Below are 19,622 nucleotides of genomic sequence, written 5' to 3'. Positions count from 1 at the left end.
AAATAGCTACATTCAGAGTATAAGAAGCACCCAATTTTTCAGCCTCTTTTAGGGTGGAAAAACTGTCTTATTCTCTGAAAAATATGGTAGTTTTACAAAGGTTGCTTGATGGGGGTAATTTGGAGGTTTCTCTCTGTTCTTTAAAAATAATGTTCCACATGCTTCAGACCACTGTCTACTAGAATTTTTTATGGGTTTCCTATCTTGGTGGTGGGTTGTTGCTTTTTAATTTTTTTTTTAAAAAAGTGGCTGGATCCACAAAAAAGCAGGTTGAGAAAAGTGTATAGCCTTTTAGTTCCAGTTTAGCATTAAAATTGGATTAGGCATCCCATTCTTTCAGGGAATTCCTTAATCTATAACACACCTATTAGCAAGGTTCCCTCTAAATCCTTACATTTCGTGTCCTCCATCCTTATTTCCCTGCCTTGTCTTGACTTCAAATAACTCCACATCCTAAAGGTCAAGTTGTTATTTCTAGACTCCTTCCAGAACAGGTGTAACTAGACATAAGTATTCCTTTTGCTGATTTTTTAAAAAATAGCTTTGTAAAGTAATTTTCAATAAATGTGAAGGAAGTGAAATCACCAAAGCCTGACCCACTCTGAAGTTGATTTTTGGGTGGATAGAAAGCTAGAAAACAATAGTTCGTGAGAAAGAATGGGGAAATTCATCTGGTGTGGATATCATTTCAAAAGCCACTGCGACATGGCTGCAGGTTGTTATCAATATTTGTCAAAGAATGTGGAATGCCTCTCTAATGTAAATATAATTAAACACTCTTCTGTTTGTCTGGGATAAAAAGTGAATTACACACTATTCCCTTTTAGTTAGAAAACACACCTGGATATGATTTGTCTATATACAATGTGTTATATATTAACCATTTATCCATTGTAACTAAAATAGTAAAGTTAATGTTTTATACTTGTGTGCACAAGAAAATTGCTACAAAAATAAACGCAAGTTCCGAGCATACCCAGAGAGAACAGATCTCTGAACATTGAGGCTTCATACCCAGAGAGATCTTCCTACCTCGGAACTGCTTTGCTCAGAAAACCATGTCTCTGTATCTATGATTCCTATATATGGCACTTGACGTCATAAACAGTAAAGGACAGCTGCCCGGAGTGGGAGGGGGACACGCTGTCCAGGTAGTGGAAATGAAGCTGCTCACGCAGCTCCAGCTGACCAGCAGCCAGGCACATGCACCCAGTGCAAAATTTACTTCCTGCACATGCATGCTTGTTTGTGAATGAATGATTTTTAATGTTCCAGGGTTTTTAGAATAGTTAATTACATTAATTGGATTTTAGATATTTATATTGTATACTGTTTTTTTTAATATGTTTCGAGCCACCCCAAGTCCCCTTGGCTAGTAAGCTTTATGCATGGTTATGATTGGGTAGTATTGTCTGTTGTTTAATGATAGGGGGTTTTAGCCATAGTTTTTAATTATTGGATTTGTTGTACATTGTTTATTGTTGCCGTGAGCCGCCCCGAGTCTTCGGAGAGGGGTGGCATACAAATCTAATAAATTATTATTATTATTATTATTATATAATAATAAATTTATAATAAATTTATTATTATTATCATTATTATTATTATTATTATTATTATTATTATTATTATTATGTCAATGCAACACAGCAAACGAGATCACTATGCTGGATTTCGTATTTCATCACCAGTCGGGCGCTTCCAAGAAGCTGACCAAGGAGAGATTCAACCTGGAAATAAGGAAGAACTTCGTGACGGTCAGAGCGATCAACCAGTGGAACAGCCTGCCAGTGGAGGTTATGAGCTCCCCAACTCTGGACACTTTCAGGAGGAGATTGGACTGTCATTTGACTGGGGTGCTGTAGGATTTCTTGCCTAGGCAGGGGGTTGGGCTTGATGGCCTGCAAGGTCCCTTTCAACTCTAATAATAAATAAAATAAAAAAATGATAGTTTTGTGAGTTACAGTTCTTTGATGCTTAGAGTATCCTATTATGCTACTATATATACAGTACTCTAATAAATGTCAAGATAACTGTTCTGCCGGGCTCTCTGGTATGAGCCTCCCGAAAATTCAAGGGTACAAATTTCAGATTCACATGTTTGAAAATTCAAAACAATGTTCTTTATCACAAAATTCAAAATAAACTAAGCACTCTTTTTGTATTGCAAAGAGCACTCGTCCCAAAACGTAGTAGTCTGTGCAATTCCCTTAATCAGTCCTTAAGTGGTAGTCTGTGCAATTCCCTTAATCAGTCCTTAAGTACTTAGCTTGCAGCTGTGAAGAAACGTCACAGCACTTCTTCCACGAAGTGAAACACACACACACCTTGCTCTGCTTTGGTTTCAAAGTTGTGAAAAATCAACAAAGTCCGGAGACAGCAAGGCAGTCCTGAAGAACAACGATCAGATAATCTTCCACAAGGGCCAAACCCACATGCTGCTATTTATATCAGCAACACTAATTACTGGAGCCGCACCCAAACACAGGTGGCCTCTCTTATCTCCTGTAATATGTCCTCAATTGGTCTCTTCTACGCATAACTCTGCGCCTACGTGGGTCCAAGACTTCCACATCCGAATCGACCGAAGATAATGGAGATTGGCTTCCGGGGCTGTGTGCCAAGCCCCCCTCTTCTAAGTCACCTCCACCTTCTTCGTCCAAGGAAACTGCACTACCTGCCTCTGTCGGTAATAAAACAGGCCTATGACATGTTGAAGTTTCCCCTGCATCCACCTCCACATTCCCTGGGGCAGGAGCTGGGCCAGAGCCAACCACAACAGTAACACATATATCTTTGTCATTTAAAACATGGGGTGAGATAAGGGGAAAATCAAATGATGATCGGTTTGTACGATATAATAGTGTCATATTTATTTATTTATTTATTTATTTAATTGGACATATATGCCGCCCCTCTCCGAGGACTCAGGGCGGCTTACAACATATAAAGGTACAAAATATAAAAACAAATTCAAATACAAAGACCAATATTGAATAATTTAAAAACCCAATTAATCTAAAGCCCATTTAAAACCATACATACACACACTCACACTCATTCACACCCCAATGAACTGTGCCTGACACTGGATTTACACTTTTTTAAATTAGATACATCCTTATCTCAGTTTTCATATCATAACTTCTGTTAAATATTGAGACTGGACAGTCTGCTATTCAAGCGGGAAAATGGAGACTGTTGATTGGTCGAGCCATCTGACAGCTCCCTATAAAAGGGGAAACTCAGCCCAGCTCTCTGATGGATCTTATTCACTGTTATTCACTGTTGTTCAAAGTCTATCTCAAGCCTCTTGAGTCCCAGGATTTAACACTAAATTAAATGCATTCTTATCTCAGTTTTCATGTCAAAACTTCATCTCCATTTACCCTGCTCTCAAAGAAAATTGGAAAGTTAAAGATAGATACCCAATTCAAACATAAAACCTTATGAGACATAAAACTTTCCATTCCCTTTTTTAAAAAAAAGTTTTTGATTTATTATGCCTAGAAGAAAGGTCTCTGGTTTTAATTTCAGTGTAATTGTGGTAATATCAAAAATCCATCCTTGGAGTTTTTTCCATGTCTTTTTTATATGGGGACATGTCCACCATAAGTGACTATTATTATCTGATACAGCATATGATTACTGCAATAAGAATTACAATAGCACAAAACTGGAAAAAAGAAGAAACATCATCAGAAAGAGAAATGATAAAAAATATACAGTATATGACTGTGCAGAAATGGACAGATTAACCCAAAAACTCAAAAATAAAGAAGAATCAAAATATTATGAAATCTGGAAAAAAAAATTATGACTGGGTAGAGACAAGGAAAAATAAAACAAAAACAATAACAATAATGGTAGTAAATAAACAAGATCATTCCGAGATACAAAATCAAGAGCAATCCAATCTGACTTTAGATTAATTATACGATAGAACAAATGTGTGACAACTGCTGATGCCATAAGCTGCATATTGATATCAAAAAGGAAAAAATAGAACTGTTAGGTCAACAGTTCAACGGGGAGGGAGAGGGAACTAGGGGCAGATCTGTATAAAGTATCTTAGAATTTAAGCACAACCATACAAATAATAATTATACTCTGAAATGATATAATATGTAAAATACTATATATCTGCTCTTTTTTCATCTTTGTATTGTAATAAAAATTTTTTTTTAAAAAAAAACCTTTCCATTCCCATTTTTCTACAAGAAGGAAATAACTGGCCCATCTATAAGATTTTTGTTAGGTTAAAACAGGGTTTATTAACCTTTGAAAGTTTAAGACGTGTGGACTTCAGCTTCTAAAATCCATGGTTCTTGAGAGGGAATTCTGGGAGTTGAAGTCCACACATCTTAAAAGTTATCAAGGTTGATAAATACTGGGTTAAAAGGTAACATCACCCTTATAATATGCTTGATGTCTAGTGATTTAAGGCTATATTCAGGCTGCTTTCTTGGCAACAATATGGAAACAGTTTGCCTTTATCTTCAGCTAGTCTTTATTGGCTTGGCAACCTTGTAGAGCTGGGATTCTTTGTGGCCTCCCGTCCAAGCACTACACAGGTCTGATTCTGCTAAGCTTTTTAAAGATCGGTCAAGGATGGCTACATGCTGCCACCTACTGAGAATCTTTGCTTGTAGAGATGTTGTTGTTAGGTTTCTAAAAAAATTCTGCTCAACTTTAGTCCAGTCCTTCTCCCAGAAATAATGTACCCACACAGATAAGATTGTAACACAATATTATAAAAGCCAAATGCAGGGGAAAAGTTTTAAAAAGAGGTGTTGCAGTAGAAAAGGGAAATTTCAGCTCAAATTTCCATACTCATAAATATTTATATGGGCAAATCACTTTTTTTCTCAGATCTAATAATCTACCTGAGGCTGTAGTTGTAAAGATAAAACACAGTGAGGGGGAAAAGCTGGGATGTGGCTTGAATTCCTTGGGACTTGGGAGTGCATAAATAAATACATAATAAAATGAGTACGCAAAACAAAATAAACCTTCAGATGAAAATTCATTCATTCATTCATTCATTTACTTATTAGATTTGTATGCCGCCCCTCTCCGTAGCCTTCAACCTTAGATTGCCTACAGTTGACCTCTCCCCCTTTTTAAGAGGTCTGTAGGGGGCGTGCATCAGCACACCATAGTGCCTACCATCCCTGCCCTATTGTCCTATTGTTTTTTTATCATTACTTTCTATGATATGTTTATATAAACTACTATCCTATACTAGACAGACAGACAGACAGACAGACAGATTTGAACCAGGGCCCCACTAGAAACATTCTTGGCCAATTCTAGATTAAATCCATTTGGGGCTTTTCAGTTTTAAACCTTGTCATCCTGTCTCCCTTTCCGCCACGTCCCACTAAGCGGTTTTAAGTCTTGGGGGTGGTGGCGGCGGCGGTGGAATAAAGATTCGAAGCATCCTTCTCCTGCAGCGCCAAGTGGCAGAGGAAACCTCGGAGAATAAAATTTATGTTTCTTAGGCCTGGCTGTTTTGCGGAAGGGAGATTTTTACGTACACTTGCTTCCAGCAAACCTACAGTGTGGTTTGCAGGAGCCAACAATGTAGAAAACGTAGCATTGTAGCAACTGGTTTAAAATAAACCAGCAATTAACGTTATACCAGCTTCTGCTCTTTTTATTTTATAGGACTACCCACTTGCTGCCAGCCCAGGAACCTTCTAAAGAGCTTCCCACCAAGCAGAGCAAGGCAGCTGCTACTATGTCATATCTCAGTTTGTGGATGCGTGCATGCCTCTTTATTTATTAGAGTTGGAAGGGACCTTGGAGGTCATCTAGTCCAACCCCCACCTAGGGAGGTGATGTACAGGCAGGGATTGAATTGATTCGCGATCCACCTGCCCTGCAAGACAAGTTTACACTTGAGCATTATTTATTTATTTGTTTGTTCGTTCGTTCATTCATTCATTCGATTTTTATGCCGCCCTTCTCCTTAGACTCAGGGTGGCTTACAACATGTTAGCAATAGCACTTTGTAACAGAGCCAAGAGTGCGTGTTAAATCTTCTCCCCAGCTGCAGCCTTGTATCATCTCGTTAAAAAAAAAATCCTTCTTCTGGGCCTTTTCCCTCTCCGCCCTTTAATATTCTATCATTGTCTGACAATGGAGCTCAAGGACCAAGAAGATACAAAATACTATGAAATATAGAAAAAAAATTATGAATGGCTCGGGGGAAAAAAAGGGGGGGGGAGGAAGCTGTAAAGACTAGTGAATAAGTTTGAAAGGGTTTTTAAAAGATTTATTTAAAAAGTTTGTAATAACTGATTATATGTGAGAGTAGATAGGGGGAAAAAAGATGGAAGAATACAAGTTGCTAAAAATCTGGTTATACTTATGTCCGAATAATATTCGCTGGTAGCATTCACTGTATGATAAAATCGAAATTATGCTGTCGATGTGGCAGCAGGGGTGGGGGTTATGTATAGTCTGTTTTTGTCTTGTCTATGGTTTTCTTTTTCATTTACCCTTTTTTGCCTGTTTTGATGATGTATGTAAAGATGCAATGATCGATCAAATGTCCTTTTAAATGTATATATTTGGAATAAAAATTATTTTTAAAAAAACATTCGATCATTGTCTACAATTAAGAATTCTGTAAGACATATGTAACCGTGGAAGGTATAAATATATTGAATTTGTATATGAGGTGAAGATTTTTTTAAAAAAAAATGGGGGAAAAAATCGATCGTCTAACCTTCCGAATCGATTTTTTAAAATACTGCACACTCCGCCCAAGAACCTAATTTTTTTTTTTAATCTGAAGGTTATATTGAATTTATGCTTTGCATACATATTGTTTATCGCCTGTGACTGCGTAAACGGACTGACACAAACCCAACGCAACAAAGACTCACAAGGATACGAGTTGGGAACCCCGCCACGCAATACTGTACATAAAAGGGAGAGCGTGGCGCCCCGCCCTTTTCGAAGCCCCTCCCTCTTCCCTCTCGACCAATCACGTTGCAAAAAGGGCACGTTGCCCTCAGTTGAAGCCGAAAGCTGACGTCAGATCGTGGTAGCAAAGGAAGCGTGGGGATTTTGCATAGGGGTAGAAGGGCTGTGCAGGATGGAGCCGGGCGAGGAAGATTGGCGGGAGGGAAAAGGAACGTTTTTGCTCTAAAATTCCTCCGGGGGAGCGATGTGGCTTTCCTTGCAGAGAAGGCTGTTGCTTGTAAGAAATCGAAGGGCCTGCAAGCTCTTCTGCAGGTGGGTGGCTCTAAAATACTATAAGTTTCGCCTTTGCAAAAGCACGTGAGAAGAGGTGGTTTTCGTGGTGTGCAAATTCTCTGCCCGACAGGGGGTAGGCAAAGTTGGCTCTTCTATGACATGTGGACTTCAACTCCCAGAATTCCTGAGTTAGCATGATTGGCTCAGGGATTCTGGGAGTTGAAGTCCACAAGTCATAGAAGAGCCAACTTTGCCTACCCCGGGTTTGGCTAACAGAGGTGGAAGGGACCTTGGAGGTCTTCTAGTCCAATGCTGGCTGGGGAATTCTGGGAGTTGAAGTCCAAATATCTTCAGTTTGCCAAGGTTGGGAAACACTGTTCTAGTCCGTCCCCTGCATAAGCGGGAGACCCTATATCAGTGACCACCAATTGGTGATCTGTGAGAAAATTTTGGTGGTCTGCAGAAATTTGTATTTATATAAAAATTTATTATGAATTTTTAATATTTATTTATTTGTATTTATATTGCACTAAATAGCATTAGCATTTTAGACTTATATACCGCTTCACAGTGCTTTACAGCCCTCTCTAAGCAATTTGCAGAGAGTCGGTCTATTGCCCCCCACAATCTGGGTCCTCATTTTACCGACATTGGAAGGATGGAAGGTTGAGTCAACCTTGAGCCTACTGAGATTCGATCTGCCAAACTGCTGGCAGCCTTGATCAGCAGAAGTAGCTTGCAATTTGTATTTGTATTTGTATTTATTAGATTTGTATGCCGCCCCTCTCCGAAGACTCAGGGCGGCTAACAACAATATAAAAAGACAATGTAAACAAATCTAATATTAAAAAACAATCTAAAAAACCCCAATTTAAAGAACCACTCATACATACAAGCATACCATGTATAAATTCTATAAGCCTAGGGGGAAGGGAAATTTCAATTCCCCCATGCCTGACGACAGAGGTGGGTTTTAAGGAGCTTGCGAAAGGGAAGGAGGGTGGGGACAACTCTGATATCTGGGGGGAGCTGGTTCCAGAGGGTCGGGGCCGCCACAGAGAAGGCTCTGCACTCTAACCACTGCACCACCGAGGCTCTGTCAAGGGTCCTCAACTATGGCCCTGAGACAGATATGTGCAATGAACGCTTGTGTTGCTGCAGAGAGTGTCCCCCTTTGGAGTCTTTTTGTTCAGGTCAGCAGGGGGCAGAAAGTTCGATTTGGGGGTCTGCTTCAGCTCAGTGGTGCAGGGCTTTGGCTCAGTGATAGGCCGCACTTCCCTTTTCATCAGAATATTGTGCAAAAGTACATTTATTTCAGTTAATGCAACTTAAAAGGTGAAATGTAATATATGAGAAAGACTCCTTACATGTAAGGCAAGCTAGTTCAAGCCGTGATTTGTCATAATTGTGATGATTATGGGGCACAGCTCATGAAAACCCCAAATCCACCATCTCAGAAAATTAGAATATTACATGCGATCAATAAAACAAGGATTGTACCTAAAACAATATCAGACCTCTGAAAAGTATAAGCATGCATAGGTATTCCGTGTACTCAGAAGGGCCCCTTCTGCAGCAATTACTGCCTCAATGCGGTGTGGCGTGGAAGTTTATTTATTTATTTATTATTTAGATTTGTATGCCACCCCTCTCCGCGAACTCGGGGCGGCTCACAACAAGGCATAAACAAATCGTAACAAATCCAAATAAATTTAAATATTTAAAAAAGTTTAAAAAGAACCCCAATATACTAACAAGCACACACAGTTATCAGCCTGTGGCACTGCTGAGATGTTATGGAAGACCAGGATGCTTCAATAGTGGCCTTCAGTTCTGTATTGTTCAGTCTCATGTCTCTCATCTTTCTCTTGGCAATGCCCCATAGATTCTCTATGGGGTTCATGTCAGGTGGGAGTCTTTGGAGAGGGGCGGCATACAAATCTAATAAATAATAATAATAATAATAATAATAATTATTATTATTATTATTATTATTATTATTATTATTATTATTATTATTATGTCAGTACAACACAGCAAACGAGATCACTATGCTGGATTTCGTATTTCATCACCAGTCGGGCACTTCCCAAGCACCTAGGACTGCGTGATGTAGCGGCGAATTATATTTGCCGATCCCAGTAAAGCGGCCTCTTGCAATTGACAGATGGAGATTTTGTCAATTCCGATGGTTTTCAAATGTCCGCTGAGATCCTGTGGCACTGCGCCCAGCGTGCCAAGTACCAATGGGACCACTTTCACGGGCTTATGTCAGAGTCGTTGCAGCTCGATTTTTAAATCTTCGTATTTCACTAATTTCTCTAGCTGCTTCTCCTCAATTCTGCTGTCTCCTGGGATTGCGATGTCGATCATCCATACTTTCTTTTTCTCCACAATCAGGATGTCTGGTGTGTTATGCTTCAGAATTCGGTCAGTCTCAAGTCTGAAGTCCCACAGTAGTTTTGCTTGCTCATTTTCGACCATTTTTTCGGGCTTATGATCCCACCAGTTCTTTGCCACTGGTAAATGGTAGTTCCGGCACAAGTTCCAGTGGCAGCCTGTGATCAGCAGAAGTAGCTTGCAATACTGCACTCTAACCACTGCACCACCGAGGCTCTGTCAAGGGTCCTCAACTATGGCCCCTGAGACAGATAATTATCTGATAATAATAATTATTATTATTATTATTATTAATTATTAATTATTATTATTGCTGACCAATCAAGCACAGGACTCCCAAGGTCATTGAACCAGGTTTTGTTGCTTTTGGCAATATGGGCAGGTGCCAAATACAACCTACTCAGAAAAGAAGTCCTAGCTTGATTCTTACACGCGTGACCAATATAAGCCCTACCTCCAAAATAAGCCCTAATTAAGACCCCGTTCAGGGTAGGGATGGGTGTGGGGGATGGAGCTGCCCTACTACTTACCTTCAGATAGTTGCAGCCAGACTTTGCACACCCCGGCCTATTTCTTCTGCAGCCAACAAGGCCCCTGAAGGCCTCTGTAGCCAATAATAGAGCTCCAGATCAATCCCATGGGCGTTCTTTTTATTTGTTCATACATTTCTCTTTTGAATGTGGTGAAGGATATTGACAGTATAGCTTCATGATTCATGTCCCCCTTTTGGGCAGTTACGGGGATAACATATTTGTTATTTATTTATTTATATTATTTATTTATTTATTTATTTATTTATTTATTTATTTATTTATTTATTTATTTATTTATTCAATTTTTATGCCGTCCTTCTCCTTAGACTCATGGCAGCTTACAACATGTTAGCAATGGCACTTTTTAACAGAGCCAGCCTATTGCTCCCACAATCCAGGTCCTCATTTTACCCACCTCGGAAGGATGGAAGGCTGAAAAAAAGGTTTCCTAAAAAGAAACGAACTAATTTCCATATACAGTGATACCTCGTCTTACAAACGCCTCGTCATACAAACTTTTCGAGATACAAACCCAGGGTTTAAGATTTTTTTGCCTCTTCTTACAAACTATTTTCACTTTACAAACCCACCGCCGCTGCTGGGATGCCCTGCCTCCGGACTTCCATTGCCAGTGAAGCACCCATTTTTGTGCTGCTGGGATTCCCTTGAGGCTCCCCTCCATGGGAATCCCCACCTCCGGATTGCTGTGTTTTTGTGATGCTGCAGGGGAATCCCAGCAGGAAGTCCAAAGGTGGGGTTTCCCAGCGAGGCGAGCCTCAGTGAAATCGCAGCATCGCAAAAACACAGATGTCCGGAGGTGGGGTTTGGAGGACTTCGGTGTTTTTGCGATGCTGAGGTGGTTTTCCCATGGAGGGGAACTTCAGGGGAATCCCAGCAGCGCAAAAATGGGCGCTTCGGCTGGCAAAAGGGGTGTATTTTGGGCTTCCACGCATTAATCGCTTTTCCATTGATTCCTATGGGAAACATTGTTTCGTCTTACAAACTTTTCACCTTAAGAACCTCGTCCCGGAACCAATTAAGTTTGTAAGACAAGGTATCACTGTACTCATGGTCTCTGGTTTTCTAGTCTGATGCCTTAACCACTAGATGAGGGATCGACAACCTTAAACACTCAGAGAGGCATTTCGACCCATTTTCAACAGAAAAGAAAACTCCGGGAGCCACAAAACTCTTCCCGTTCTTATGTCAAGCCGTGCAGAAGTTGGTGATAAATTAACTGCTTGCCGCATTATCTATAGAAGGCCTGATGTTTATGGGAACATGGGAGGGGTAACTTTCAGGAGGGAACAGAAGCAGCCACAAAGCATTCTTTTGAGTGGTTCAAGGCCATCCTGTGCCCACTCACCTGGGCGGAAGCAGAAGGAGGCCACACCAGCACAATCTGAATGGGCAACTTGACAAGTTTGTGGGTGTGGGACAAGGGATGTGGACTTTCAACTGGGTGGGTTTCCCAGTGTAGGTGTCAGGATGGCTCCGGAAATAAATTGAAACTTTGAGGAGTACTTTGACTTGGACTTTGATTTAGTTTGGATGTTACCTGGAGCCTTGACGATTTCCTGAGCTGCCACAAAACTAGCATGTATCATTGAATTAAAGGTTCTCTTTTCTTCTGAAATTTTTATTTGGATTTATCCATGATTGGCCTACCGGGAATTGATTATACAAGATGTACTAGTCAAAAACTATTTTATCATAACAAAAAAAGAAAGTATATGATTTTTTGTATTATATGATGTGGAAGAAAAAAATTAAAAAATTACTCTGATAAAAAAGAAAAGCCCAATAAATTGCACATTGGTGCATATCGCACATTGGCAGCTGTGATGCATATTTTGAGTGACAGGGAGCCATAGCAAAAGGATGAAAGAGCCACAGGCGGCTCCAGAGCCACGGGTTGCTGACCTCTGCACTGGACCAAACTGCCTCTCCTTTTTCCTTCCTGTTTTTCAGGTTGTATTGCCAGGCTGCAAAGAGAGACACCATCTTTGCTTTGTCTTCTGGCCAAGGAAAATGTGGAGTGGCTGTGATTCGAACCAGTGGCCCAGCTAGCTGTTCAGCCTTACTCTGTATGACCGGGATAAAGGAACCGCCACCTCCAAGAACAGCTACTTTGCGTAAGATCTGTGATCCCAAGTCTTCCGAAATCCTGGACCGAGGCCTTGTATTGTGGTTCCCAGGTTAGAATTTTAAAGTACCTAAGCATAAACATTGAATTGATTCTTGTCCAAGATTAAAGCTTTATCAGGTTTCTGATACATATTTCTCTGTTGTCTTGGCTACCGTGTTTCCCCGATAGTAAGGCAGTGTCTTACTATCTTTTTACCCCCAAAAGCCCCACTGTGTCTTACTTTGGGGGTATGTCTTACATTGTCCTGGGCACCGGGGCCGGCTCGTCTTCGGGCGTGGGGAGCTGCCGGAAAGGAGGCGGGCGAAGGAGGGCGCCTGACCGCGCCACTCACCTTTCCGCTCGCCTCGGAGCCGATCGGCCTCGCTGGCCGCTTGCAGCTGAGCCTCGGCAGGGGAAGAGGCGGTGGCGCCGCGGCGAGCGAAGGCTAGGGGCGCGCAGGGAGCTGCCGGAAAGGAGGCTGGTGAAGGAGGGCGCAGCAATAGTATTTGTCTAGTTTTTCCCCCCTTTAATTCCTTTTATACTACCGTGTTTCCCCGAAAGTAAGACATATGTTTTACTTTCGGGGTATGGCTTATATAAGCCGACCCCCCTGAAACCCCCCCATATGTCTTACAATCGGGGGGGTCTTACTATCGGGGAAACACGGTATGTCCTTCTCAAATTGAATAGATAGATATGTAAAGTAATTGCACACACACACACACACACAGTGATGGGCTGCCAAAAAATTTATTGCCATACTGTGAGTGTTGCATATTGTGTGGGTGTGGCTTGATGGGCATGTGACCAAGTAGGTGTGGCTTGACAATCATGTGACCAGGGCTGGCTTTAAGGTCATGTGACTGGGTGGGAATAGAAACATAGAAGTCTGATGGCAGAAAAAGACCTCATGGTCCATCTAGTCTGCCCTTATACTATTTTCTGTATTTTATCTTAGGATGGATATATGTTTATCCCAGGCATGTTTAAATTGAGTTACTGTGGATTTATCTACCACGTCTGCTGGAAGTTTGTACCAAGGATCTACTACTCTTTCAGTAAAATAATATTTTCTCATGTTGCTTTTGATCTTTCCCCCAACTAGCTTCAGATTGTGTCCCCTTGTTCTTGTGTTCACTTTCCTATTAAAAACACTTCCCTCCTGGACCTTATTTAACCCTTTAACATATTAAAATGTTTCGATCATGTCCCCCCTTTCCCTTCTGTCCTCCAGACTATACAGATTGAGTTCATTAAGTCTTTCCTGATACGTTTTATGCTTAAGACCTTCCACCATTCTTGTAGCCCGCCTTTGGACCCGTTCAATTTTGTCAATATCTTTTTGTAGGTGAGGTCTCCAGAACTGAACACAGTATTCCAAATGTGGTCTCACCAGCACTCATATAGCGGGATCATAACCTCCTTCTTCCTGCTTGTTATACCTCTATCTATGCAGCCAAGCATCCTACTTGCTTTCCCTACCGCCTGACTGCACTGTTCACCCATTTTGAGACTGTCAGAAATCACTACCCCTAAATCCTTTTCTTCTGAAGTTTTTGCTAACACAGAACTGCCAATACAATACTCAGATTGAGGATTCCTTTTCCCCAAGTGCATTATTTTACATTTGGAATGGCTTACTGACCAAGATAAGTTTTCAAATAGGTGCTTGGACACTTCTCCAGTTGATTAAGTCATATTGTTTGAATAGCCACAAAAAGGACAAATGATAGACAGTATTATTTGTTGAAGAGCTCAGTAACATTTTAAGGGTTTGTACTGAACCCACAAGGTTCAGGATGATAACAGATATGCAAGTAGCTCAATTTTCTTTAATTGTTATATAAGTTCAGTTCTAGATAATGATTAAAATGATTAAAGCATTTATGGCTAAAAACACACTGGTATTTATTTATTTCCTGTTTTAAAAGTAATTAAGGATCCTACTAAGGTACTAGAGAAGGAAGGACAATAAAAAACTATTAAGTATTCAATAAATACTGTAGTGCATAAATCTTCGGTCTTCGGAGAGGGGCGGCATACAAATCTAATGAATTATTTTTTTTAAAAAAATGTACTACCCCACTGCGTGTGTGTGTGTGTGTGTGTGTCCCCCCCGGGTGCAGCAGCCCATTACTGCACACACACCAATTACAAAGTCAGAGTTCTAATGTGAAAGCCTTAGATTATGGATACTTATTGGCGGAATCAAAGAGAGGGAAATTTTGGGTTCAACTGTGGTAATTCTTCTGCCTTAAGTATCCCAGTGGCCAGTTAGGTCCTATAGTCGGGCTCCTCCAGGTTCCATCAGTTACGCAATGCTGTCTGGCAGGACCTAGGGGAAGAGCCTTCTCTGTGGCGGCTCCAGTCCTCTGGAACAAACTCCCTCCGGAGATACATACCGCCCCCTCCCTCCTGGCCTTTCGCCAAGCCTTGAAGCCTCATCTCTGCCGGTGGGCATGGGGGGCCGTGAGTCCTTAGACCTTATTCCGGCCGATGTTATGAATGGCTTGACTCAATTGGGATGAATGTGGATGATTGTGTTAGGATAAACGGGGGTTTAGGATTTTTTTTTAGTTTTCAGTATTTTAATATTAGATTTCTACATATTTGTGCTATATTTATTATATTGTACACCTCCCTGAGTCAGTTGGGAAGGGTGGCATAGACGTCTAATAAACAAACAAACAAATAATTTGAGAACTACTTGCATATTATGGAGTTACGGTAACTTGTTATAATCTGAAAATATTCAGTGAATGAGAGGCTGGACCTATCAAAATGTAGAGACTATGGAATTGTCCTTAAAGACAATGCATGAAAACTATTAATAGAATAGAATAGAATAGAATTCTTTATTGGCCAAGTGTGATTGGACACATAAGGAATTTGTCTTGGTGCATATGCTCTCACTGTACATAAAAGAAAAAGATACATTTGTCAAGAATCATGTGGTACAACACTTAATGATTGTCATAGGGGTCAAATAAGAAATGAAGAAACAATTATTATTAATAAAAATCTTAGCATACAAGCAACAAGTTACAGTCATACAGTCCTAAGTGAGAGAAAAAGGAGGATAGAAATGATGAGAAAAAACTAGTAGAAATAGAAGTGCAGATTTAGTAAAAAGTCTGACAGTGTTGGGGGAATTATTTGTTTAGTAGAGTGATGGCGTTCGGGGGGAAAATGTTCTTGTGTCTAGTTGTCTTGGTGTGCAATGCTCTGTAGTGATGTTTTGAGGGTAGGAGATGAAACAGTTTGTGTCCAGGATGCGGGGGGTCAGTAAATATTTTCCCTGACCTCTTTTTGACTCGTGCGGTATACAGGTCCTCAATGGAAGGCAGGTTGGCCGGAATTGTTTTTTCTACAGAACATGAGCTTAATGTGAGAAAACAGGAGAATGTGAGAAAGAAGCTCAAGATTGCCCCATTTTGATGCTCTGTGCTACAAGAGTCAGTCTCAAAATGGGTGAAAGCAAGTAGGATGCTTGGCTGCATAGCTAGAGGTATAACAAGCAGGAAGAGGGAGATTGTGATCCCACTATATAGAGTGCTGGTGAGACCACATTTGGAATACTGTGTTCAGTTCTGGAGACCTCACCTACAAAAAGATATTGACAAAATTGAACGGGTCCAAAGACGGGCTACAAGAATGGTGGAAGGTCTTAAGCATAAAACGTATCAGGAAACACTTAATGAACTCAATCTGTATAGTCTGGAGGACAGAAGGGAAAGGGGGGACATGATCAAAACATTTAAATATGTTAAAGGGTTAAATAAGGTTCAGGAGGGAAGTGTTTTTAATAGGAAAGTGAACACAAGAACAAGGGGACACAATCTGAAGTTAGTTGGGGGAAAGATCAAAAGCAACATGAGAAAATATTATTTTACTGAAAGAGTAGTAGATCCTTGGAACAAACTTCCAGCAGACGTGGTAGATAAATCCACAGTAACTGAATTTAAACATGCCTGGGATAAACATATATCCATCCTAAGATAAAATACAGAAAATAGTATGAGGGCAGACTAGATGGACCATGAGGTCTTTTTCTGCCGTCAGACTTCTATGTTTCTAAGAGTGAGGGAAAGAGAATGTCATTAGACTTTCAGCACTATATCAGCTCTTCAAGGTAGATCAGGTATTGAAACAAATAAATGAGACATATGAGAATTCTACTTCAGCTACATTATGGTAAGAGAAATTAATTCCCCTCTGTTGATTTAAAAAGTCCCCGATCCACTAACAATGAATATGTCTCTTAAGTATTAGAGCATTAGATGTTGGTTGATAGTAAGATATTCTTGGAAGCCAACTTGTTCTTCCACCAGGAGGCTCTCCTGTTCCAAACAATCTCTCAAACACACACACACACATACAAAGACACGCCTGACATCGCATCACATTTGCAGTTAATTAAGCAAACCAATGAGTCTGTAATTTGTTGAATTCCCTTTTGTAAAGATGGGAATTATCATTACAAGTAAATAGGCATACAGGCATATTTATCCATAAATATAAAACAGTAAAGCCAAAATCGGTGCCCACCGAGTACCATTCATACAGCTATAAATTGTTTTTAATTAACACAGGAATTGAATCATTGTGGACCCTCTCCTGTCTTAAATAAGCAATTACGTTCTTATCTTCTGCAGGCAGGAACAGCCGCCAAGGTGATAGAGGTCTTCTATAAATGGCTTTTTTAGATCCAAATATTCATCTTTTCACATTTTCTTCAGGTGGAATAATGCCATTGATGTGAAATAGAGTCGTTTTTAGAATGACCTCTGGGATATGCTAAAAAAAAAAAATAAGTCCCTCCTTGGTTTTAACTGCTTGTATTAAACAACCCCCCAAATCCTTCATAGCAGCATATTTCTTATATTTTAAAAAATTGTTTGTTTGTTTATTATATTTATTTATTTATTATATTTATTATATTTATTTTATTTGTTTATTTGTTTATTGATTGATTGATTGATTGATTGATTGATTGTTAGAGTTGAAAGGGACCATGCAGGTCATCAACTCCAACCCCCTGCCTGAGCAGGAATCCTAAAACACCCCAGCCAAATGGCAGTCCAATCTCCTCTTGAAAGTGTCCAGAGTTGGGGAGTTCACAACCTCCACAGGCAGGTTGTTCCACTGGTTGATTGCTCTGACCGTCAGGAAGTTCTTCCTTACTTCTAGGTTGAATCTCTCCTTGGTCAGCTTCCAACCATTGTTCCTTGTCCCGCCCTCTGGTGCTCTGGAGAATAGAGTGGCCCCCTCCTCTCTGTGGCAACCCCTCGTATACCTATATACAGCTATCATGTCCCCTCTGCCCCTCTTTTTCTCAAGGCTATCCATGCCCAGTTCCCGCAATCTCTCTTCGTAAGTCTTGGTTTCAAGTCCCCTAATCATTTTGGTTGCTCTTCTCTGCACCTTCTCCAGAGTTTCAATGTTTTTTTTGCAGTGTGGTGACCAGAACTGGATGCAGTACTCCAGATGTGGTCTGACCAGGGCGTAGTAGAGTGGTATTAATTGTTCCCTGGTCTTGGAGTGTATCCCCCTGTTGATGCAGCTTAGGATAGTGTTGGCTTTTTTGGCCGCTGCTGCACATTGCTGGCTCATGTTTAATTAAAATTGAAAACAAAACAAGAATTTTTTTATAGAGCCACACCTTCTTTGAAAGGTTTTGCAGTGGTGCTACTCTCTCATTCGCTTTGTGGTCCTTATTTCTAATAAGTACTTTTTCTGTTTGCCTTTTATACTCAGCTGTGTTCTCATAGGGTAGTAATTTTTGCAATTCTTGCTCTAAATTGTTACAGCAATCAAACATTCAGATGGGGTCTTCTAACCTATGATAGAAGAAGGCACATGCCGTGATTGTTATGAAGAAAATTGGTGGTTACTATGATAGCAGTGTTCCAATATTTCAGGGATTGCCACAAAGAAGAGGGAGTCAAACTATTTTGCAAAACACCTGAAGGTAGAACAACAAGCAGTGGGTGGGAACTAAACAAGGAGTGAAGTAAGTTAGAACTAAGGAGAAATTTTCTGACAGTTAGAACAATTAATCAGTGGAACGGCTTGTCTCCAGAAGTTGTGAATGACACGACCCTGGAAGGTTTTAAGCAGATGTTGGATAACCATCTGTCTGGTGTAGGGTTTCCTACCTAAGAAGGGGGTTGGACTAGAAGACCTCCAAGGTCTCTTCCAACTCTGTTGTTATTGTTATTAAGTCCGGTTGAAGCATTAAGTCAATGCAACATGATCCTCCTTTGAAGGAAAACATGAAACAGAGAAAGGCCTTCTACACATTTGGAATACTGCGCTCAGTTCTGGAGAAATATACATCCCTAATAGATGGGACCTGTAACAATCCTCAATCTGAGTATTGCATTGGCAGTTCTGTGTTAGCAAAACTTCAGAAGAGAAGGATTTATGGGTAGTGATTTCTGACCGTCTCAAAATGGGTGAGCAGTGTGGTCGGGCGGTAGGAAAAGCAAGTAGGATGCTTGGCTGCATAGCTAGAGGTATAACAAGCAGGAAGAGGGAGATTATGATCCCGCTATATAGAGTGCTGGTGAGACCACATTTGGAATACTGTGTTCAGTTCTGGAGACCTCACCTACAAAAAGATATTGACAAAATTTAACGGGTCCAAAGATGGGCTACAAGAATGGTGGAAGGTCTTAAGCATAAAACCTATCAAGAAAGACTTAATAAACTCAATCTGTATAGTCTGGAGGACAGAAGGAAAAGGGGGGACATGATCAAAACATTTAAATATGTTAAAGGGTTAAATAAGGTTCAGGAGGGAAGTGTTTTTAATAGGGAAGTGAACACAAGAACAAGGGGACGCAATCTGAAGTTAGTTGGGGGAAAGATCAAAAGCAACATGAGAAAATATTATTTTACTGAAAGAGTAGTAGATCCTTGGAACAAACCTCCAGCAGACGTGGTTGGTGAATCCACAGTAACTGAATTTAAACATGCCTGGTATATCCATTGTAAGATAAAATACAGGAAATAGTATAAGGGCAGACTAGATGGATCATGAGGTCCTTTTCTGCGGTCAGACTTTTATGTTTCTATGTTTCTATGTGGCTATCACATGAAAGATGTCACATTTAATTAGACTGGAAGGAGGCTGTTTTTTCAAACTGAACAACAAGTACAGATTCCACTAGTACAGACTCCACATAGTTCAGGGATGACCTCTTGAGGTTTTTTTGGGTGTTCTCTGAGCTTGGCAGACATTTCATTACTAGGTTAGATTATCGGGGCATGGAAGAGTGATGGTGTCATTGAGCCCAGTAATGAAACGTCTGCAGAAGGCCACCCAAGCTCAAAGTACACCACGAACC

At 40.5% G+C, this 19,622-nt stretch overlaps 1 protein-coding gene across 1 annotated transcript in view; it reads left to right on the top strand.

Annotated features, from left to right (window-relative positions):
• The first annotated feature begins 7,043 nt into the window (after positions 1-7,043).
• Positions 7,044-19,622, top strand: part of GTPBP3 (GTP binding protein 3, mitochondrial) — a 37,683-nt gene continuing 25,104 nt past the window's right edge. Inside the window, exons 1-2 of the mRNA XM_070747577.1 lie at positions 7,044-7,248; positions 12,114-12,340. Of these exons, the coding sequence (XP_070603678.1) occupies positions 7,181-7,248; positions 12,114-12,340 (295 nt within the window). The 5' untranslated portion in view covers positions 7,044-7,180. The remainder of the gene's footprint in view (positions 7,249-12,113; positions 12,341-19,622) is intronic.

The sequence above is a fragment of the Erythrolamprus reginae genome, chromosome 1 (assembly GCF_031021105.1).
Source record: "Erythrolamprus reginae isolate rEryReg1 chromosome 1, rEryReg1.hap1, whole genome shotgun sequence".
Taxonomy (NCBI): Eukaryota; Metazoa; Chordata; class Lepidosauria; order Squamata; family Dipsadidae; genus Erythrolamprus; species Erythrolamprus reginae.
Note: the sequence above shows the minus strand (reverse complement) of the source record. Positions and strands in the feature narration are given on the sequence as shown.